This window comes from Mugil cephalus, chromosome 18 (assembly GCF_022458985.1).
Source record: "Mugil cephalus isolate CIBA_MC_2020 chromosome 18, CIBA_Mcephalus_1.1, whole genome shotgun sequence".
Classification (NCBI taxonomy): domain Eukaryota; kingdom Metazoa; phylum Chordata; class Actinopteri; order Mugiliformes; family Mugilidae; genus Mugil; species Mugil cephalus.
The window spans coordinates 14,620,027-14,643,102 of NC_061787.1; the positions used below are offsets into that span (position 1 = coordinate 14,620,027).

The window sequence follows — 23,076 nt, forward strand, 5'->3', positions numbered from 1 at the left end:
CGGAACGCTCTTTGCACGTTGCAGGCAATAAAACGCTAGTGAACCCAGTCCACTTTGACCCATATAGCCTATCCTATCTGGGGGTGTGATTTTTGACCGGCTCACCCCGCTAACACGACCGGCTCAAACTCGCCGCCGCGTGAACAATCCCGATGCAGCGGGTGCGCTCGGCTCCACAGAAACCCGCACTTGACTTTAGACGCACTTGCCGCCAGGAGCGAACATGTCACGTTTCCTCAGCCGCCTCTCCGCTGCCGTTTCTCGCCGCGCTGCGGCCAGATCCGCGCCGTTACCGAGGAGGATCCCGGTGGTTTTCCGTCCCGTGTCCACGTCTCAAGGTACTGGGAGAGACTTTTTTTTTTGTTTGTTTGTTTTGTTTTAAATTTCTCTGCTGTCCGTGTGTTTAATTTGGACAGACTCTATCTCGGCCTGCAAATCCCTGCAGCTGCACCGTGGCTCAGGTTTCTCGCGGATGTTGAATATTCAGGCTCCTAAATCAGTTTGAATGCGCTACTGTGGAGCTTGTGCAAACAGTAGTGTGGTCAACAACAAGAGAGGGGGGTCGGTGGGTATATGCAGGGGCCGCTTGGAATAGTTGAGTTTAAGGGAGTCGAGATAGAGGAACATTTTATGGCAGTTCAGAAATACTAGTTGCTTGCACCTATGCCTTAACCCCTGACACTGAAGAGTAATGCTGACAGGCCACACAAACATTTTTTTCCCCATTTAACTCCAAAAAGTTTAAATCTGTGATCTATTGGTGTGTGTTCTGATTAGAAAATAGATGCTTTTACAGATTAGATTCACATGTAAACGTGCATCTGGAACCTCTGCTCTTTGTGCAGGCCTGCCGTCCCTAACACGCTACAGCGAGACTAAAGACTGGCAGAAGAAACTGACCCCTGAGCAGTTTGTTGTCACCAGAGAGAAGGGGACTGAGGAGGTGAGTTGAGAGACACAACGGTGTCCTGAATGAATACGAGGACATTCAAACAGCCATCACACACAGCACTTAGCTCAGACTGACAGACACAATGTGTCACAAACAGTTTCTGGTGGACTTTGATCGCCTCTGACCCCGCGTCAAATTCAGTCAGCTCAGTTACAAATGTGGAGAAATACATCAGCGAGCCATTTCTGCTTGTACTATGGCCTTTAAGTTACTGCGCCACACTCATAAAACCACTGAAGCTGCAATACTACAACATGATTACATTATCCTGATGCACAAGTATCAGGACTGCATTCCTTCTCCTGACTTTGCGTTTTTGTGGCTGTTCTCAGCCCTTCAGTGGGATCTACCTGAACCATTTTGAAGTGGGGATGTACCACTGTGTCTGCTGTGAGGCTCCATTATTCAGGTAACAGTTTGCAGAAGTGCATTTCATACACAGATCTGACATATTGTCAGGTCTGGGCTGAAATATTTGAATAAAAATAATACAGTGGCCAATTCTGCTACTGGGATTATTATTATTATTTTTTTTAATTTTTAAAAGAATGTCATTGATGAGATGTTCCAACCCCTCTACGCAGTTCAGAGGCTAAGTATGACTCTGGGACAGGTTGGCCGGCATTCAAAGAGGCTCATGGGACCTGGGAGCGCGATGAAAGCCTCGCCTCCATCCTTCGTCGCCCGGACAACAGCCTGGGTAGTACCGGGACAGAGGTCATTTGTAAAAACGTGAGTTATATCCTGAGCTATGCAGCCAGTTTGTTTACTATACATTTAACATATCTTTGTGAGTACAGGTTTTAATGTCTCATTACTAATTACTGCGTGTGTGTCGTGCAGTGCGACGCCCACCTCGGCCACGTGTTCGAGGACGGCCCAGACCCGACGGGTCAGCGCTTCTGCATCAACAGTGTGGCCCTCACGTTTAAACCTAGAGAGAGCAGCAACGCTGACGCGGATGAGCAGAAGTGATGGACTTGTTTAAATCACCGGAAACACCTTTTTTTTTTTTTGGTTCATGGCAAATTAGGACCTCCTAAATGTCTGAACATTTGCTCCACGGCGTAAGAAAGTTTGGAAGTCGGAAAGAGGCTTCGTAGTGGTCTCCTAATTGAAAACAAGGGGGACCGACTATTTTTTAAGCAAATTTAAGATCATTATCTTGTTGAGAACACTGGACAAACAGTATGCACTGGACTGTAGGGAGTCCTTCAGCCACTATAATGTCTTATTAAACAAACTATTAATCTTTAAATTTCTTTTTTTTTTGCAGTTTACTAATGTTTGTTGAGTATATATTGTTGTCTAAATTAGAATTCCATCTGCAACTATGTGCAATTTTCTGCCTAACCCATTTAAAGTCAATGGCTTTCGAATGTAATTTTATTTTGTCACTGTGTCCGAAAAATGTCATAAATAGGGTCCAAAAAAAGCATCTAATTTTTTTCTGCATTGTGAAACACATAGTGTTCGTTTGTGAAATGTTGGAGCCGCGTGAACGTGTCTCGTAATCTGTCAATAAATGCGCATTTTGTTTGTTCCCTGAATCTAAGTTCATGCTGAGCCGAATGAGAATTGACTGCTGCCCCCTGTAGTTCAGAAACAAACACCAGCACATCGGCCTGCCGGGAAACCGAGTTAATGCTTAACTTTGCGGGCCATCCTCCGTTTCACGCTGTCTGTTTATACATTGAGCTGAGTGAGGTAGATAGCAGAACAGAAGGCGGAGGTGGACAGAAAACTAAGACGAAAAATAGGAATAGGTGAAGAAAACGTATTGGGACGAGATATTGGACGGATCGTTGGCTGTTTTATTGTCAGCGCTGAGATGGCTGGAGTGTGGCGTTACACGCTGGCGGTGGCAGTGCTGATGTGCCTCTGGGATTTCACTGAGGCTGTGGGGGGGGCGGTGAGCCGACCGCGACCTGTAAGACGACCTCCCAAAAAGCCAAAAGTTGACCCCATCGACCTGACCCAGCCTGCACAGAACATAGACATAGAACGGGTAAGAAAAGAAGCTATGTATGTGTGTGTGTTTGACTTAGGCCGTCCAGGCCTGCACTTGACTTGGCACAATGCAACCACATGAAAAAAATCATACTAAACATTATTCATAAAAATAACTGTGGAAAATTGTCTTGCAAAGGCTGCAGTGGAATGACAAGGGTTCATATTGATTGAAACTTTCAAACGAGAAGAAGGAGTGTTATACCCAGCAGCGGATCACAGCTGCAACCCAGCAAACAGTCCAGCGTGCCGTTACTTGACCTTTGCACTCTGAACAGTTTGATTCAGCTCCTCGCTTGTGTTTCATCATAATGTCACAATAGCACACACAAATAAGATTGTGGGGAGAAAAAAACTGTGGAAGCCACAGCCCAGTGGGATGAAGTCGTCCCACTGGCCTCAAAATAGAGCGGCAAATTTTCGTCCGTATTTTATGAGTGCGCGCTGAAATCAGACGAAAGTGTCAGAGCGCTGAACATGCGAGCACATACCGTGCTTTGTTGTGGTTTGAAGCGGTGGCTGGCAATGTTGACACGTTTGTGTAATTCTCTAAATATTGTGTTTGAGGCGATGAGGGGATTTTTTCAGTGAAACAGGAATTAAACCGATTATATTATTATGGAACAGGACATAGGAAACAGATGAGAAACATTCCTCGATTCGCAAAACTGTTTTTGCTTTTGATGTGTGATTTTGTTTTTCCCTCTCCGCTTGCTCAATCCTGTGTGTTGCAGATGACAGGGACGTGGTACCTCCTTCTGGCTGCCTCCAAATGCTCCTTCCTCATGACGCAGGGGACCAAGGTGGAGCCGACGGTCATGGTCCTCACGCGTACCCCTGACTCTGCCCAAACTCTGTCTGTAAGCACTAAAACCAGACAGTAAGTACCAGAGTGGCCGTGGCTCACTGTGGCTCTGCGGTACAGTGTGTCGTCACCAGAGGGCGCAAGTCTCCTCTCTCCTGATTTCACGCTTGAAAAACACACTGGTTTTATTAGTGTTATCTCAAAAACAGGAAGAAGGTGGAAGAACAGTTAAATCCATCCACTTTCTCGTCATTGTGTGTGTGTGTGTTTTTAAAGGAGTTAAGTCAAAGTGACTTTGCGTTTGCAGAAAAACAAACAGAAAAAAAGTGTTTTTATAGGGCATTCTGTGGAAACTTTTATTATTTAAAGTCTATAAATCAGCTTTGGCTCGAGCAAAGGAAAGCAGTTTATTAGATTTGACTTATGAGAAGTCTGAAACTCTTCTCTTCTCTTCTCTTCTCAGTAGTCACCAGTGTTGGGAGATACGACAGGTTTACACTCTAACCACAACCCCAGGACGACTAACACTTAAAGGTCAGCCGTTCTCTCTCAGTGTCCCACAACCTTTTCAGTGTAATTGAGTATCCTTTTACACACAGTGGTCCCTGTTGTTTCTTCCAGGAGCTCGCCCTGAAATGAACACTGAGATAGTGGTTGGAGAGACCGATTACACCTCTTACGCAATCATATACTACCAGAAAAGGGGCAAGATGACGATGAAACTCTATAGTAAGCTCCTCGGCCATGTGCTCCTCACCATCCTCTCTGTTTTGCACTTCATATGGCTTCAGTCAGGATACTGCTGATGTTTTCATCGTGTTTCGTTTTGTGCTGTGCGTGCAGGCAGGTCTCTGGACAATCTCTCGGAGCCAATGTTGGCCAAGTTTGAACAACTTTCTGAGAAACAAGGAATGGGACTGGCCTACCTCTTCCCTTTCCCCACCTACAGTACGTCTACATCCACCTGCAAAAACAATACAGAACAGAGCGTTATTAGCGTTATTAGATGTAACATGAAATATTAATCCACACGAGGTCCTATAAAGAAATACCTCCATCCATCTAAAGGCAGGAAACAAGATGCCGGGAACTGTTTAGGTTGTGTTAAGTGTTTAGGTTTCTGGGCAAACAGTCCTTGTGGAGAGGTGGAGTGGGATGTCATACCCTGTCAGCACCTAAACTAATGTACACCGATCGGCCATAACATTATGACCAGTGATGGGAGAAGTGAATAACATTGACCATCTTGTTACAAAAACATGAAGACCAGCACAAGGTGATGACCTGGCCTCCAAATTCACTAGATTCCAAACTGATCGAGTATCTGTGGGGTGGTGATCCACAGAGGCCCCTCCCCTCAACCAATAGGACCCAAAGGCCCCCCACTAACAACATTCTGTTGCCAGACACCACAGGACACAATCAGAAGGACCATGTCCATTCTTTGGTGAGTCACAACTGTTATGGAGACACAAGGGAGACCTACACAACATCAGGAAGCTGGTCATAATGTCATGCCTGATTGGTGTAAAGTCCAGTCACAGATATGGTCTTCAACTGCATTCTTGCATTCAAAGGCCCGTACTTGAACACACCGCAAATGCTACAACTTACAACCAGCACATACTTCCAGCACCTTTGTGAAAGGAGATAACGCTCCAGACCAGGAGGTGGCAGTAGCAGGCATCTGTCATTCAAACAGGGAAACAGGATGTTGGAATGTTCATGGGAGATGTCTGACTGGTCCTAATGGCGCAGCACAGACATACAACACTGGCCAACCATCATCTTAATGTGTCTAGGACATTAGGTTACTAATCTCCAAGTTTGATGGTTTTCTACCACATATTAACAGTTGCCTTCACATGGAGCTAGAAGTCCTGGTCTGGGTGTTTGGTATCTGTTATCCGGAAGGCAACTACTAGCAGGCTAAGTCTCCAAACTCCAGTATTTCCCATTAAGTCTATACTGCCACGTATTTGAAAATACATTGAAAAAAAAAAAAAAAAAAAAAAAAACTCAGAACATATTGCATAACAATGTCACGCAACCACAGACATCACAAATATGAAACGAAACCTCCTCCGTTAAATAACTGTGCAATAATTGTTTTTTTCCTTTCCAGGTCATTGTGGAACTGTGGACGAGGATCACATAATCAGTAAGATAAACGTGATATTTAATAAAACATTTTCTCAAAAACGACCAACTACGAACGTAAAGACAAGACTAACATGAGAGGCACGACTCTCTAAGAAGAGAGCTTCTCTGGAAACTACAAGGATCATTTTCTGTTCTTTAGGAAGTTTCATAGCAAGTATTTTTTAAGAGGTCAGCGCAGTCTGCAGTTCATTGAGAATCTTTTCCAGGCTCCGGCATATTTCACGCATTTCATTGCGCTTGGAGCACTCCTCTCTTTGCACGTTATCAGAGCCATGGACATGCTCCGTGTGCATTCAATGACAGAAAATGAAAGTCGTAGAATAACAGCATCTGGATCGTGTGATTTGAATCAAACAAATTATGGGAACTGATCTGTTGTGGTAGTTGCCCCTCTATTTTACATACCTCATATATTTTAAGGATAAACAAAGTTAAAGCTGCAGCCTCATAATAAAAACTTCAGATGCAGCACTTAACAAAATGTGAAAATACGAATATACGGTATGAACTGTTATGTAATAAAAATGTGAATCCATCACAGAGAAAGAGAGACCTTGTCAAACGCGTGCCCCCGCCGCAGGCTGTGCACTTCTACGAATCTACTTGTTGAAACACTTATTGAAACTTTGTCAACATGTTATCCAACTTCTAACTGCCTTCCTCAGCTGAAAAACACCGGCGCAGTGTCTATGTAATTTAACCTGTCAGTCCTTGTTTTACAGACTGTGTCCCCACATGCTGAAGAGGCAGAGCTGCTAAGGCCGGGTCACGGAGAGGGAAAGAGAGAGAGAGAGACAATGAGGAGGGAACCCTTAAAACTGTAAAAACCCTCTTTAAATGTCGCAATTAAACTGAATAAAACAGTGTGGAGTGTCGAGTCAAGTGAGCGTGAAATGTTTTCTGCTTTAAAGGCAAATCCACAACGTGCCGTTGGCGGAGTCTGGAGCACGGCTCGCGATCATGTTGACTACATCCCATCTTTATATTCTGAGATTTAACACTGAGAGTGTGTGACCGCGCGTGTGTGTGTGAGGGAGAGGGAGAGAAAAAAAGCAGGGGTGAGTGGTGGGGGCTGGAGGTAAATAGGCCCAGATGTGCAGCACAACAGGGGTTGAGAGAGTTTGGTTACAAAACAGGGTTACCAAATGTGGTTCTCACTGCTGCCACTGCACCCAGCACCTCTCCCCGTATATGTGTGTGTGTGTTGTGTTACATAACCAGCTGATTGCAAGTCAGCGCCTGTCTGGTCCTCTGACAAAGGGAGCTCTGATCAGTCAAAATGAAGAATTTACCACTAATCAGCACTTTGTGCGTGATGCAAAGTCACACACACACAAACAGACAGAAACACACACACACGCAGTGTCAGGTTTACGGGGGGTGGTGGTGGTGGTGTTCAGATAAAGCACTGATTGATGCAACTTTATTTAAAGGCCAAACAGCATCCCACTGTTCACTCGGCTCTCTCCCTGCTCGGTCAGCCGCTACAAAAGCGGTTCAGCACATTCATTCTTCACGCTTCAGAGGTTTTATGAAACTTTTTACACTCAAAACGATCGAGTGGCTGAGTGTGCGACACTTGCACAGCTATTCATTAGAGGGAGCGAGCCGGGCTGCCTCTGCAGAGTCCTTAAACATCAGCGCCTCAGAGCTCCTGGCCGCGCAATAAATACCGGCTACAATAAGCTCATTATATGCAGCGGATTGTAAAAGCCGGATTGTTATTTTATCCAGTTTATTGGCTTCGCTGGCGGAGATGCCTCTTCTCGTTAATGGCACTGAAATTCTAAAGAAGATGTAAACTCTGTCCGATCTCTTGGCTCTGGCTGTAGGAGCTTCCATGCGCCATATGGAGAGGGCAATTTGGCCTCTTACCAAACAGCTGTTTTGATTGACAGGCCGCGACTGGACGTTTGTGGCGGAGGAGGGGCGGGGCGAAGGGGAAGGGGAGGGGGGGGTGAAAACTGTTATGTATCAGCCTCCCCTCCTCTCCCACTCCTCCCGTCCCCTCCTCCATTCCTCCACACGTGCCAGTTGTGTAACGGCGGTGATTTGCATGCCGCTGGGTGGAGGCCAAAGACTTTTTTTTGTAATGCAGAGGATAGCAGGAGCAGCGCCGGCGGCAGGAGCAGCAGGAGGGAGGGGACAGATGGGGGAGGACTGAAGAGGGGGGGTGAGGGAGAGCAGGGCGCTGCAGCATATAAGAAGCCTCCCCGGGCCTTGCCCCTTTACATCGTCCTGCGAACTCCTGAACGCACCTTGCCCGCGGAGGAAGCTCAGATCACTCACAGCCATGAGGAACACACTGCTGAGGATGGTGGCCGCCATGATGTGCGTGCTGGCCGCATGCGCCGATGTCATGCCCGTGAAAGACTTCAGCGTGGAGAAGGTAAGAGAAAGAGTCTGATTCCAAGAATTAAGAACGAAATGACCAAGTCTCACTCCGAAGTGATGCATGTGCAGTTTAAACAACCTCCGTTTGTTGTGTCCTGCACATCATGCCCTGACTGATTTCCTTTCCTTCTTTCCTTCAGATGGCAGGCAAGTGGTACATGGTTGGCTTTGCCACCAACGCCGTGTGGTTTGTGAATCACAAGGCAGGGATGAAGATGGGCACTGCTGTGTTGAAGCCAACCGAGGGAGGAGACCTGGACCTGTCCTATGCCAACCTGAAGTAAGTGGTTCATGTTCGCCTCAAATCATTTGAGAACAAGTAAACTGACCCCAGTGTCCTGATCTGATCTATTTTTTTTCACCCTCTTGTTTTAGCGCTGATGGAACATGCTGGAGAATGACTCACCTGGCGAGGAAAACCGAAACTCCTGGACGCTTCACCTTCCACAGCCAGGGTGAGTGGAGACCACAGAGACATTGGTGCACGTGGGGGTTGGGGGGGAAATGGGGGCAAACGCAGGGATTTAACAGCATGACTTGTTTTTTTTTTTTCTCTGCATTCCTCAGTGTGGAACAATGACAACGACATGCGCATTGTCGAAGTTGTGTACGACGACTACGCTCTGGTCCACACCATCAAGACAAAGAACGGAGTGTCTGAGGTCCTCAACAAGCTTTACAGTAAGTCTGACTCATTAACATTGCGGCAGCCTCCTGGGAGAATTCAAGATGTGAGAGCTCAAAGAGACCTACGCCGTGTTTGCAGGTCGCACCCCCGAGTCCAGCGCAGTCCTGCAGCAGAGGTTCACTCAGTTCTCTCTGGACACGGGAATCCTCGCTGATAACATTGCCATCCTGCCAAAGAACGGTAAGTCGTCATCAGAGAAAAGTCGGTGCAATGTGATTGAGTGAGTGCACTCTTCAAACCTTTGCTCACCGGCCTCCTCACACATGTTGTTGCAGCTGAGTGTCCCGAGGTCTGAGGAGAGGACCCCACCCCCACCCCCAACACACACCCGCTGCTCTTCACCTCTCGGTCTTCCTGGGCTTTTATCTCGGGAGTCTTGCGGACGTCTGCAGTGTCGCAAAGCTACACGTGGGACAATGAAACGCAAAGCATTTCTCCTCTAATCCTCGCCGCACGCCAAAGACCAACCCTGGTCCTAGGCCAGACCTCATTCTCTCCGATTTGCGCGTTAACTGTGGCATTAGTGTGGAACAATAAAGGGCTGATTGTGGGACAAAAGGGGAAGGGATATTGTGAGACTGTGAAAGCTGCCAGTGCCTTTTTCTAACTGCTGAATTCATTTGTAGTGTGTTGTCTTTTGTTAAAGTGAAGTCGAAGCCAATAAAGTTATTAAATCAATGATTGAGTCCAGAATATTTATATATACCTGTATTGTTTGTTCAATTATTTCTAGTCAAGCATGCATTCACATCTATACTGCCACCTATTGGTCAAATAAAAGCCATAAAATGACATGATACATGCTGATGCTGCAACTTGTCAGGGGAAAAAAGGGGGTGAACACAATGAAATGTAGCTTCGAAATGGGCTTATTATGATGGCTATTATACCCTGTAAAAGGCCTTTTCACAAGAGTAATGAAAAGGATTTAAAGGCAGGTTCAATAGAACATTCTGATTTATCCGAATAGTTTGGCTCAATGGCAGCAAAAGGAGAAACGTTGCTTACCACTTAGTTGCTGGTGAAAGTCAAGTAAAGGCGTAAAAACATGTCAACAGTTTGCAGCACTGAACTGTTTTGAAGAGAGGCCGCTATAGTGAGAATCCCTTTTTCTTTTACATCTATATGGTCCCCATATTTAGGTTTTCTTTATATTATTACATCACTGAATTGACTTCTAATTACCACAGACGTCCTATTTCCTAATAGAAATATATGAAGAAGTGAATGAAATAATAGTAAATTAAGTTTCCCCCAAATATCTGAAAGACGGTGCACCATCTGTCCACAAGAGGGCAGCCTAAGACCCCTCACAGACGTACTTCCAATAGTATGGCATAAAAAACACCAAGAAGAAAATCACGACGACAGAGAGCGAGGTCCTCAGTATGATCTTCAGCCCTTGTAACATCACGAATACATGGTCAGAGCTGGCGACACACAAATACTGTCGGCAACGCATGTTTACGGCTGTTTTGGTTCAGTTCCCACCACCTGATTGCACGTTTGATTGACCGTCTCCCTCACTCACTGGCAGATTTTTGAGCACAGCTCACCGTCCCATCAAGACCTTCCACCAAACTGACACAGAAACGCCGACGTTAAAGATCAAACACTCTTTATTAAACTCAACAGAACCGAAAGCAAAACATCGGGTTATGTGAAGCTGAAAATCCCTTATCTATACGTTCAAACCACATAACGAGGGTGTGTGTGCATGTTTCTGTATACGCTGAGGAAAGTTGAGACACTCATTTGTATGAAAGAATGCAAAAACAGAGAACATATTGTTTGTTTGAGGCCTCAGCAGAAGGCGGGTTGAGCTCACCAGCTGCCCTAATGTATCTCCTACAGTGATCTACAGTGAGCACTCGACCACGAGGTGGTTAGACCAAACAGACATCCAAAAGATTCACAAGTAAATTTGGCAGCTGGCAGCTTAAACTGAAACACACCGTGCTGTAAATGCTGTGGTAACACGTAAACATGCCTGGCAGGAAAAAACGTGGTGAGGAAACAGAACATCTATTGAGTCAAGAGTGAAGCTCGGTTCACAATGCGGCCGCCTCCTCCTTCTAAACGCGTCGCTCTGTAATCGAACATGTTTGGGGGTAGGCGTACGCTCCTTTTGTTGTGTTGTGTGAAGCTCCTGTTAACGTTTTAAGAGAACTTTGATGGATTTATTTATTTATTTTTTTTCACCCAAGCGTTCTGAATTCAAGTCTTAAGTGAGATTTGTGTGGAATTGAACGCAGCACCATTCAAATCAGGACGCACAAATAATAATAATAATTATGACAATAATAATAAAAACAGATTTCATGCAGCAGCAGTTTGCGTTAAGTAGTGCGGGGCAAGGCGAAATGGCTCAACACCTTGAAGGCACAATGGATTGGTAAGCCAATTATCATCTTAACCTCGTCACAGGGATTATTTGGATATTCGTTTTTAGTTTCATGCTGCTGCAGCCAGTTAATGAGTTTAGTGCAACAATAAGAGTCAGTCGAGTTGTTGGATCTAACCCGTGCGACCGTCTCTTCCGGCATTTGTTTTGTTTGACATTACGCCTACACATACATACGCATAGATGCATCCATAAACCTCTAAAGCCTAATATGTAAAGAAAAGAAGAAAAATGAAATACTGAATGCAAAAATCTGACATAAGACCCAAGTGTTTGGCAAAAGAAACAAACCGACCGGTCAAGTCTGAAAGGCTCCTGGTTTCACCCGTTGTTAATTTCAAAGAAAGCTGCCGCGATGAGCTAAAACAACCATGGAGTGTCATGATTTCCCATCGTGCTCTAAGAAACCTCTCTGCCTTCCCACAGAAAGGTCCCTTACAATCGAACGTCATGAGATTCAAACATAAAACTCTGCATATAATGTATATAAAGTAACAGACCGACGTGTGATGTAACTGTTACATAGATAAGAAAGTTCTCCTTAGTGTTTATGTACTGGACTCTGAATAAACCTTCTGACAACAAAGAAATAAAATATCGTATTTACAAAGTGACTTTTGGCATCCGTGTTCAGCTCTGTGTTGCCACGGTATAAGTGGCCCGTCGTTCAGTATGAGCGCTGACAAACTGATGGTGCATCCACAGCTTGAAAAAAAAAAAATAAAAAATTAAACAGAAAAGGTTTGTCATGTTGATTTGACCATTTTTGATATAAGATTTGTGTTAAAATATAAAAACAAAAAGCAACAGGGACTGGCAATAAATCTCTGCTATCACACAACCCAGTTAAGTATAATTATTTGTCATATACAGTATTCAAAGGACTCCTGAAAACTCCCAAGCACGATACAAAGAAGGACGAGCCGGTTAGTATATACATGTACAGTCTCTTATAGCGATGCGCCGCTGAGTAAGTGTCCCTCTTTTCTCTCTCTAATACTCTGGATATATAAAAAAACTAAAACGAACAAAACAGATTTCTGTACATGTCTTTTTAATATCCCCACCTCCTCTAGGAGATTATTGTCCTATTGGATAGCCAATCCTCCATCTCTCCTGTGATTGGTCATTTTAATTAACCCACCCTCCGTCTCTGTGGCAACTGACGGCCTGATAAATTTCTGCGTCTCTCAGAGTCTCCTCAGCGGCTGTTAGATGAACCACTCCTTCTTTGATTCGTCGATGGTCTCGGGGTTGTCGGTGCCGATGATGGCCGTGTCGGCCGATTCGGCGGCCGACTCCTCCCTGCCCTTGGCCTCGTTGGTGTGGTAGGTGCCTTTGTGGCGGAACATGTAGCGGATCAGGAACACCAGAGTACATAAGATGGTGAAGATCACCACTGCAATGATACCTGCAGTAAAGACAGATAAGGTGAGCACTTCACTGATGCGCTCTCAGGGGTATTAACTTGTTATAACCTCCAGTTATTTTGTGGATGATGGAACGGCTCCTAAAAAGTGAAGCCAAAGCCAGTAGAGCTCCACCTGGTGGCTGGCTGCAATATAGGTCATAAGCTCCACCTTCTCTATGTTTAAATATACCATGGCTCAAAATTATGCATAATTAGGAGGAATTAAATGACACCTGTTAATCAAATATTCCATCTCAGATTTGCAGCTGTCTGCTGTAAGTTTTTGATTAGCCAACAATTAGTAGTGGTCATTCAAGATGGGTGACATCATGGAGGGTTTGCCCGTCTTCTTAGACAGTGAATGGTTTCTAGTCAAGAAATGCTCTCTAGCGCAAGATTTCCTTTAAGAGTCAAAACAAATCAAATGTGATTAAGTCAGCTAGCACTAAGAGAAACGAGGGTTACAAATGCAGCTATGGTTCTATGAATTCCATCTGGTGAACAGGAAGAATGAAATAGAACCCCATAAAAATGACGCTTCATATCGAAACAAACAAACAAACAAAAAAAAACTGTGTTCAGAGCCTCTAAAGTTTTTCTAAAAATCAAAGCTACTGATGGAGATGATGAACATTTCCACTGTTGAGGCTTTTTCTGGTTGGAAAGTCTAAAGTGAGCAACTTTAGACTGTAGATGTACTTCATACCCATGTGTTGCCACTGTTTAATTTCTCTTTTAATCACAAAATTAATTTCAACTCATATATGTTTTTATATAATTTGAATCAGCCTTCTGGCCTTAATCAAACTTCAGGCATTGTGACCAGATGTTCATGCAGATGTCTCACGCCCTGTCCAAACACATCAACACATGATGTTCTATTCTGGCAGCTCTCGACCAACAAAATCTCATATCATTTTTCTAAACAGCACTAATGTGATGAAGACATTTTGTACCTCCAATGATAGCGGAGTCCCTGTTGACTCCATCAGGAATCACTCTCTCCTCATTGAAGGGGAACTCTGCATCTGTAAACAGAGAAGCCACAAAACTCATTTATATTACAAGACCAATTTGTGCAACACACAAACTAGACGGGTTTCATGATAAGGTCAGTAATATACCAACATGTCACAATCCTGCTAACAGTGAAGTGAAAACTGAGAGACTGTCCTTTTTTCAGTCAATGAAGCCACATTCCTTTTGCTGATTTATAAACTTTTCGCTCTTCATAAATGCGCCAGCTGCTCTGCCTACATACACGAGAAGGTCACCTAGATGGATACGCATCTGCTAAACATCAGGGGACAACTCAAGGGCTTCATTTACAATGTATCGCTACATTGAGCGGTTAAGAGGTTAATAACAACTGCTGCATTTGCCTGAACACTATAATTCTCTGTCAGCGCTTGGCATCTAATTGCTTTAATTGATTCCCCCTGAATGTACAGAGGACAAATGAGTGGAAGGAGAAATGAGGGGCTGAGATGAGCGTAGGTGGCTGTGGACTTTAAAGAAATAAATAAACGTACAGCGAGAATCTCTAATTATATTGATTGCGCTCTCCCCCATAATCTTCTTTTCCAAAGCGTGCATGTAGATGGAGATGTAGTCAACATGAAAGACAACTGAAGGAGAGCACTGTGGTCTATTAGCTGTCTGCATGTTCTTGGATATAATGTCCAAAACCAATATATCTGAAAACATCAGAGCTGGAGAAGTCTGAAACAAACTAATAAAGTACAAAAGAAAAAATGGAATTACAGGAAAAAAACATCTATCGATTTAGGATGATCCTTATATATGAGAGATGGGGGGAGGTGTGGATGAATTATAGATTGGACCAACTATAGAGAATGTGAAGGCAAATAAATACTTATGCCTTCTGTGGGTGGAGAGCTGACTGTGAGTTTGGACCCGAGGTCCACATCGATTGACTGGATCAATCTCAGAGATTCAGAGAGCACAGAGTTCCCAAAGGCACAGTTGGCACTGAGCCCAAAGGAAACAGATGCTTCCAGATGACAAAATACTAAACACTGCTGTTAAATGTAATATTAGACATAAGAGAACTGAAGTCTCTATGTGTGTATGTGTGTGTGTGCATATGGAAATGTGAGCAAAAATACAAGTACAGTCAATCAGCATATAAGGAACTGCACACGTGAATAACAATGTTGACCTGTATCACACTAATTATAGTCAAAAGGTCTATAGCCATGCTAGTGTTGTTTTTGGACTAGTACAGCAATGAAATGCTAACATTAGCTCAAACGTTCACAGTAACAATCCTAAAACATTCTTACTGTATGTGTAGGCAGTATACATAAAACTGCCTTAGTGTGTTAGCATGCTAACACTTGCTAAACACAGTACCCGTTTGAAGCTAGCGAGGATGCCCTCGTTGTTCATTCACCAGACTGCTGAACACACTAAAGATCCATCTGCTAATTCAGAACTGGAGAAGCTGGATGAGTGGTGAAAGTCTTAAATAAACCAGACATGTCCAGGAGAGATTTCACAAATGTGAACCTCATGTCATGAACACATCATTTAGTGGTTGTTGAAAGATTTCAAGCTGAATCAAAGAGGTGAACCAACCACATAATGGAAATCAAAAGTCTTCTTGTATAAAAGGCGTGGAAAGAGTATGGATGAAGTGCAACACATTGAGGATATTGGGTGTGATACCCACCTGTTTTGTCCAGATGCCAGGGATCTGTTGCAGCAGACATCGGTGGGATGGTGAGAGGCGACGCCCCACAGTTGGACTCCACCAGTTTCCCCTGGTACGACACAGGTGAGGGGGCCGCAGGCTGTGCGTCTGGTTGACCAGGTGTCGGCGTGACCTGAGCCTGTGTGACCGTTTTCAGCGCAGACTTGAGGGGGGCGACTCCGTTGAACTCTACCCGTGACAGACACCCAACGAAACCCGGGGTGTTGTAGCGCTCGATGACGACCGGGTCTACGTGTCCGGTTTCTGAAAATTGAGAATCGGAGGGTCCTTGTTTTTAATGGGCTCATCTTGGTGTTCTTTAATGAGATTGTCAAACCACTAACGTCACGTTATGTGCTGGTCGGGGGGCAAACAGACAGCAAGGAGAAACCGTGGAGGTCTAAACACAGCAGGATTCACAAACCACGCTTACACTGAAGCATCGATAGGCACAAATTGTGCTGATGTAGAGACACTGTAAACCGACACTCTGCAAAACTCTCAGCAAGAATCCAGACAAATTTGGAGGCAAGAGAGTGAAGACAAGTAGGAGGTAGAAAGCAGAGAAGGAAGATGTACTGACACTGACGTCTAATGTCATATTATGGGATGAATATTAAATTAACACTCCCACCTCCCTCAGTCTTTCTGGCTCCGTCCTTCTTTGCTTTTATCTGCATATCCATGGGAGGATTTTGATACAGAAGTCATTAATGTCAGCTGAAGCCTCTGTGGCTCCTTCAGTTACAAAAAAATACATACTTTTTAGTTGTGACAACTGCTCTAATTAGGTAAGTCAAAGGTCCACTCATCGCCATGGCAACTCAGACAAATTCGTGACGTGTCTTTTCAAATGTAACTCTCACACAGTCCACCTTTCTCGTTTGATTTCTATCTGTCTTTGCCTTCCAGAGAAAAGTATTTCTGCAGGAGGCCTGATGAGTTCTGTAAGTCCTATATCCATGTTGAATCTGTGGATTGTGTGGGACGTCTGCAGGTTGCAGAGCACGGTTTCCAGTGTTGACAAATATTGATTTTTGCAAACAGTCATTTGGGAGGGGAGTGAGCATTTATTTGTTCTCTCAGGGCTGATACGACCACGGGTCCTTCATTTAAAAACAATCAGCAGCTGAATGCCTCACATCATTTTGTTTGTTTCTCTTGAACAATCAAACTTTTTCTCACTGTTTGAACACTCACAGCCTAAACTGATTGTTTATATGTGTTGATCTCAGTGAGGACATTCATTCTAACCCTAATGTTCTCCACTAAGTGCCTCACCCTAGTCCCTTTCCTTAACCCTAACCTAAACCCAAGTCTTAACCCTCAAACAGCCTCGTAATGAAGTGAAGATTAGTGCAAATGTCCTCACTTTGCACCAATGTCCTCACTGTAAATGTGCAAAACTGACACTGGTCCTCAGAAAGATAGCTGTACAAGAAGCTCACACACACACAATCTTATGTTTTTATCTTTGAGAGGACTATCTGTCGACGTAATGCATTACCCAGCCCCTTATCATAGCCGCCCCAACTAAGCGCTTAACCATATAACCCCTCTCTTTACTTTACCCACAGTTTGGACAACACAACTACACCTAGCAACTCTAAATATTTTAAATAAATAAATCTAAATAAAGCTACTGCTTTTGCCTTCTTGAATGTTGTCTGATTTACATAACAAGGACTTTTTCACTGTCCTATAATTAGTTACTGAGTTACAGACAGATCTCCAGTCTATTGCACAGAGAGACAACCATTCACACCTACGGTCAATTTAGAATCACCAGTCAACAAGCCTTGTCTTTGGATGGTGGGAGGAACCCGGAGAACCCAGAGAAAACCCACACAGACACAGAGAGAACATGCTGAGTTTAGTACAGTATTTTCTTCTTGTAAATATATATATGTTTTTAATTTCCTTATTTTTCGTTTCTTTTTTTTGAATTATCTGACTTAGATTTTTGCCGTCTTGCCCTGCTGCTGTAAAACACCTAACATAAAGGTCTTATCTTGGTTTTTGCCTCCAAAAGGTTTGCATGAGTCGGCTCGTTGCAGTGTCCCTCTATAAATATATTCTATTTCCTCACAAGTATGTACGCACTCACGCACACAGATTCAGAGACGATATGAGAGAGATCAGAAGCTGTGGGGAGCAAACAAACAACAACACAAACAAATGTACTCAGTCACACTCCAAATCCGGCAGGAACCTAGACCGAATGAAAGAAACCTGTCTTCAAAGCTTTCTCATAGCTGCAAAATATTCATTCATTCATGTGCCTCGTGTAGACAAAGTGAGGCTTTAATTTTCACAGGGATGCCTGTTTTGCTGCTGCACGACTGTGCCACACCCAAAAGGAATAGTTAAGACAATCCTAGAAAACAATACAAAAAAGACTAAGAAGACCGCTGTGTGTGTGTGTGTATATATGTGTGTGTGCATGTGTGCGCTTTTTTAATGAATCCTGTTATGTCAGATGATGGGGCTCTGAGCATCTGGACATGGCTTATAATGTAATTCTCTCCCTTTATTTCATTTTGATTTGCCCAAAACAAATGTGCGTTTGTGTGTGTGTGTGATTGTAGGCTATTGATTGTGCTGCCAGGAACAGAGCTCAGCACTGTCTTCTTCATACACACCATCTGACCAGTCCTCCTACAGACACTTAAATGTCTGCAGTAAACCCACGTTCGCTGAATGCGACACTTAATCCAGGATCTGCAGTTTCCGTTTTCATACATCATCATTCATACATTCGCCGTGAGCCCCATTGTACGTGTGCATAGGTGCACTTCACACCTTTGAAAATGGTGCCTGTGGTGTGCATGCGCAACCGCGTATGGATATTTATATGCGCGTGGGCGTAAGAGATAGGTGTAGAGACACGCACAGACACAGGAGGGGGAAACAAGTGCCTCGTAGCGTTAGCGCAAGTGAGCGGATTACCGAGAACACGGGTCTTACGAACGCAGGTCCTCTCTCATGTATGCCTGAACATGTGTTGATCGCTGCAGAGGCCTGTGTGTGAATACTAATGGGCTCTCTGTTGGGAGCATAACAGGCTGCTTTGCATATAATGGCGCTTGCAACGCATGCAGAAAATAGCCCTTTGAAAGCAGCGCGTTTGCAGTGAACGCACACATTGCTCAGTAACATCGCACACTTCACAGGAACAGTGTGTCATTACTGATGAGAGGATTTTTAAGGCTGCACATCCATTTAATGAAAGAACAAGAAGTGGATGTATTATCTAACGCAAGTCAAAGTCTATCTGCAATTATAGTAAAAAGCTTAAATTATAACCCAATCAAATACGCTAAAAATAAGCAACGCAATTACCGTTATGAGAATCAATGTTTTACGAGTAGTTTGTCCATCCTCAGCACAACACACTAATATATAAACATTAACAAGCTATTTAACTTGTAAGAGCCGGCCGCCACAGACTGATCTTATGGCTTGTAATCCGTGCTTTAGCTTTCCCTGGTGGTGCCTTAAGAAGCTTTTCAGACCAATCAATAAAACATGTGCAAATACAACAGCTCTCCACACACTCATCATAATTAGAAAAGAGAGGAGGCTAATCCATTTGGCTCGAGATCGCCACAATGAAATGTGCCGTCACATATAACACAGTGCGCTGCGTATGTGTCGAGCACTACACTGTGGACTCTCTGGAATCCAACCGAACGAAACACGCGGCCACAACAGCAACAAGGTCAGCGTGTTGATCAAAAGATTGCACCTTCTGGCGGTGTGTGTGTCACCAAGGTGACCAGTGGCATCACATGAATAATTCAAAAGGTGAGGCGGCACATGAAGCTCGGGAGGAAGGGGTCCGGTGTGAAGAGGTGGCTGGAGGGTGGGAGGACTGCATGAGGGGGAGAACGAAAAAAAGGAAAAAAAAGAGAAGTTGGATGAAAAGAGAAGGTGGGACGGAGACAACTGCAGAGCTAGCAGATACGGAGGGTGCGGTAGCCTCTCAGAGGAAGAGCTGCGGGTGAGTGGAAAGGTGAGAAACATGAAAGAGAGAGAGGGAGGGAGGGGGGGTAAAAAAAAGAAGTGTGTGTGATGTGAGTGTGTCTCGTCGGTTGAGTGGGTGAACTGAGGAGGAAAAAAAAAGGAGTGGGAAAGAATCGGGGGTGACTCAAATGGAGGGGTGGGGTAGGAGGAGATCAAACGCAGTTGCCATGGAAACAAATGGAAGCTGATATAAGGGTTGAAAGAGGGAGGGGAAAAAAGGGGGGAGATGGGCAATGAAAGTATGATGCCTTTGAGGCGCATCCAAAGAATATTAATGTGGATCTACCCACCACACCCTGTGTGACACTAAAAATATTATTGTTTAATATGAGACTAGAGACAGAGAGTAAGAAGAGGAAAAAACATCTGTTTAAAAGCAATTTACATGTGTTTAAATTTGTATTACTGATATTCATGTTTACATTTCTTGGCGTGAACGTCTTTTACTTGGTGCGGTGCAAAGTTTGAGCGCAGATAAGTGACAGCTCCTCTGTAGATTTCTGATTCTGACTCACTGAAGAATTTGGTTGTAAATGTGCAATTCTGAGTCGAGCCGAGCGGGAAAGTGCTGAAGTGAATGTGAAGAGAGGAGCTGAGGGGTAAAAGAGAGTGAAAGAGAGCGATAGATGAACTCAGATGAAGGCAAACGAGAGCTGAAGAGGATGTGACACTGTTGAGGTTTAGCCAACACACCTGCTGTTGCAACGCCCTCCAAAACCAAACAGGTGTGTTCACCAGCGCAAACTCTACCTTCCTGCTCGATCGGGATGTCAGGATGTCAGGATGTCAGGCCGCACAGGCGCCAGGCCAAGAAACACAGACACAACAACGACGACCGAGAAAATAATGAATATCACACTCTCTGTGATGGCTCATTCTCCCCCCCCCCTCACTCAGACAGGCCCCTGTGTAATTCCCCCCCCACAATCCAATTAATCCAGCAAGGATGGATTGAAAAATTCAAAAGGCACCAAAAAATTTGGCTTAAAGCAGGAAAAAAAGAAAGCCTCTACCTCTGCAACCATGCTGCAAATTCAATTTACACAGAAATGAGTCACAACCGCGGAAACCTTGGCACGCTCGTGCACATTCTCTCAAAATGATACACACATGCATAAAAATTGTATTACCTAAGTGGAGTCCTGCAGCAGTGCCTGGACAGAGTTTGACAGACGAACCTTCTTCCTCTCTTCTTCCTCTTACACGCGTTCTTCCTCTCTCTAGGTTTTAACACTGTACTAAATTGGCAAGCATCTCCCTCTCACTCCCTCTCTCTCTGTCTCTGCAGTGCAGTCCCACCCCCACTCTGACATAGCAGCTGGAGAAAACCTGGATCTTGGACGCGCGCTGCCACGGATCAGGACTCACCAGCCTGAAGTACAACTAGTGGCGCGAGCCGGGGAGGACGGCATGATGTCATCCCCTCACACAGTAACACAGAAACACAAAGCAGTGACCTATTACAGGTATCTGGATTTAAAAGGCACATTGAGATGACAGAGATTGCAGGAGCACCAATCAAGGATACAATGCTCGGAGACAGATAAGGAAAAACGAGCGTTGCGCTATCAGCCTCATCGCACATCAGGCTTCGCGAGGGCTTTAATCAGAGTCGGGATGTCTAGTAACTCTGACTGCGGAGGTCAAGGCACAAAGGAGAGAGGGGACCGGATCGAACGTCACCGTGACATGCTTTGGAAAGCGGTATACTCGATGATTAGTTTTAAAGAATCGCCCCGCTCCGCCTGTCAATGGTGCCGAGTCCCCAAAAGAACCTAAAAATAAATCATCATCAGCAGAGCCGCGATGAAATGATTTATTAATACACTGGTGATTCAAGGCTTCATCAGCACAAAAAAAAAAGCCACAAGATATCAATGTAAAAGTCTAACTGGGCTGCTCTCATGGTCAGATTTTATTTATTTATTTGTTTTATTTAGTTAGAAGTCTGAAAACCGATATATTCTCAAATCTCTCCATGTTAGGTTATACTTAATGTGCTGATTCCATAGCAACAACAATTAAATTCCCACCTCTTTGCCTGTTTTTTAAGTGGAAGTTAGGGTCTTTACACTGAACTTCTGATTCACTGTTTGGGAATCCAGTGGTGGGTGATGTCACAGAAGACTCTATATTTACACCGATCAGCCACAACATTAAAACCACTGACAGGATAACTAGAAAATTATAACACTGATCATCTTGTGAAAATTCAGTGTTCTGCTGGGAAACGTTTGGACCTGGCATTCATGTGGCTGTTACTTAGACATGTACCACACACCTAGACCAGACCAGACCAGCACCCCCACCCCATAGCAATGACACTCCTTGATGGGAGCAGCCATCTCCAGCAGCGTGCAGCCTGACACAGACAAAAACAGTTTAGGAACAATTCAAAAATGTGAAGAACAGCACAAGGTGTTGACGCGGCTCTAAATTCACTTTATCTCAAACTAATCAAGTACCTTTGGGATGATCCACAGAGACCCCTCCCCTCAACCCATAGGACCAAAAGGCCCCACACTAACATCCTCCTCTTACCAGACACCACAGGACGCCCTCAGAAGGCCCATGTCCATTCTCTGATGAGTCACAACTGTTTTGGAGGCACAAGAGAGACCTAAACTATATTAGGTCATAATGTTATGGCTGATCGGTGTAGCAAGCAGATTTCTTAACGTTTGAAGTGTACTTCACAAAAAACTCAGCCGTTTCAGATAGCGTCCTGCTGAAAATGTCTCCCTGGCATATCCTGGGCGTGAAATCGTGCTGCAGGCGAAAGAAAAGCCCCGATATAAAATGAAAGCATTTCAAAAAGCCAAAACCTGAATAAAATCATTTATAGCACCAGCAGGGAATGACACATTAAATGTCAGAGTTAACAGAAGAAGAGAGGCGGGGGATTCCCAAAAAAAAAAGAAGAAGAAGAGAGAAAACAGAATTTCATGTCTATAACGACCAAGCCTCAGGGCTACAATCGTCTGCCTCTAATAGAACTTCCAGTGTCACTGTTTCTCTGGTCCTAACTAGGCCTTGGGCTCTGAACCTATCCCCTTGGATAGACGCTCTCACATACGGCCCGTGCACTTGCACACATGCGTGCGCGCACACAGACTTGACAGATTTGTGGCGGAGAGGACGGGGGTTAGGAGCGTGTCTGCTGCTCTGGCTGATGTATGACTCATCCAACCCCCCCCATCTATTCCTCTGGGAAGCAGAGATCTGGACCCATCCGCAATACATCAACCCACCCACCTACCCTACCACACTCACGCACACAGTTACCTCTCCGTCTCTTTGGAGGACATAACATTGACTTTCATGCATTATTAGAACCTAAATCACTGCTTTGTTCATGGTATGAGAACTCGTGGCTGTGTATATATATAAAAAAAAAAAAAAGTAAGCCCCCACCAACATCAGCAGGACGTGAACATAGCGATACAGCATGTGCAAGGAATTACATGCACGTTTAGCTTATCCCTCACCCTAAAGACATGCTGTTTA

The 23,076-nt window shown here is 44.5% G+C and overlaps 4 protein-coding genes across 5 annotated transcripts in view; 3 read left to right on the forward strand and 1 right to left on the reverse strand.

Annotated features, from left to right (window-relative positions):
* Positions 1-56: 56 nt before the first annotated feature.
* Positions 57-2,502, forward strand: msrb2 (methionine sulfoxide reductase B2). The gene is made up of 5 exons (XM_047568715.1): positions 57-338; positions 846-943; positions 1,285-1,361; positions 1,537-1,684; positions 1,796-2,502. The coding sequence occupies exons 1-5, from the start codon at positions 224-226 to the stop codon at positions 1,925-1,927; spliced, it is 570 nt and encodes a 189-aa protein (XP_047424671.1). The 5' UTR covers positions 57-223; the 3' UTR covers positions 1,928-2,502.
* Positions 2,503-2,642: 140 nt separating this feature from the next.
* Positions 2,643-6,812, forward strand: c8g (complement component 8, gamma polypeptide). The gene is made up of 7 exons (XM_047568714.1): positions 2,643-2,960; positions 3,697-3,842; positions 4,231-4,301; positions 4,389-4,496; positions 4,611-4,715; positions 5,893-5,928; positions 6,653-6,812. Exons 1-7 carry the CDS (start codon positions 2,784-2,786, stop codon positions 6,670-6,672), a joined length of 663 nt encoding a protein of 220 aa, XP_047424670.1. The 5' UTR covers positions 2,643-2,783; the 3' UTR covers positions 6,673-6,812.
* Positions 6,813-8,144: 1,332 nt separating this feature from the next.
* ptgdsb.1 (prostaglandin D2 synthase b, tandem duplicate 1) lies at positions 8,145-9,690 on the forward strand. The gene is made up of 6 exons (XM_047568716.1): positions 8,145-8,319; positions 8,465-8,604; positions 8,700-8,779; positions 8,892-9,005; positions 9,091-9,192; positions 9,288-9,690. The coding sequence occupies exons 1-6, from the start codon at positions 8,224-8,226 to the stop codon at positions 9,305-9,307; spliced, it is 552 nt and encodes a 183-aa protein (XP_047424672.1). The 5' UTR covers positions 8,145-8,223; the 3' UTR covers positions 9,308-9,690.
* A 2,435-nt stretch (positions 9,691-12,125) lies between these two features.
* Positions 12,126-23,076, reverse strand: part of cntnap2a (contactin associated protein 2a) — a 319,293-nt gene continuing 308,342 nt past the window's right edge. For both annotated transcript variants that reach the window (XM_047568711.1, XM_047568712.1), the window contains 3 exons: positions 15,523-15,807; positions 13,784-13,855; positions 12,126-12,827 (listed from right to left, as the gene is read on the reverse strand). In XM_047568711.1, the coding sequence (XP_047424667.1) occupies positions 12,628-12,827; positions 13,784-13,855; positions 15,523-15,807 (557 nt within the window). In that variant the 3' untranslated portion in view covers positions 12,126-12,627. The remainder of the gene's footprint in view (positions 12,828-13,783; positions 13,856-15,522; positions 15,808-23,076) is intronic.

Coding starts and splice junctions, on each gene's coding strand:
- ptgdsb.1 (XM_047568716.1), top strand. CDS start 8,224: ATGAGGAACACACTGCTGAGGATGGTGGCCGCCATGATGTGCGTGCTG. Junction 8,320..8,464: donor AAGACTTCAGCGTGGAGAAG/GTAAGAGAAAGA, acceptor TCTTTCCTTCAG/ATGGCAGGCAAGTGGTACAT. Junction 8,780..8,891: donor CTTCACCTTCCACAGCCAGG/GTGAGTGGAGAC, acceptor TGCATTCCTCAG/TGTGGAACAATGACAACGAC.
- msrb2 (XM_047568715.1), top strand. CDS start 224: ATGTCACGTTTCCTCAGCCGCCTCTCCGCTGCCGTTTCTCGCCGCGCT. Junction 1,362..1,536: donor TGTGAGGCTCCATTATTCAG/GTAACAGTTTGC, acceptor CCCTCTACGCAG/TTCAGAGGCTAAGTATGACT. Junction 1,685..1,795: donor CAGAGGTCATTTGTAAAAAC/GTGAGTTATATC, acceptor TGTGTCGTGCAG/TGCGACGCCCACCTCGGCCA.
- c8g (XM_047568714.1), top strand. CDS start 2,784: ATGGCTGGAGTGTGGCGTTACACGCTGGCGGTGGCAGTGCTGATGTGC. Junction 4,302..4,388: donor AGGACGACTAACACTTAAAG/GTCAGCCGTTCT, acceptor TGTTTCTTCCAG/GAGCTCGCCCTGAAATGAAC. Junction 4,497..4,610: donor GATGACGATGAAACTCTATA/GTAAGCTCCTCG, acceptor CTGTGCGTGCAG/GCAGGTCTCTGGACAATCTC.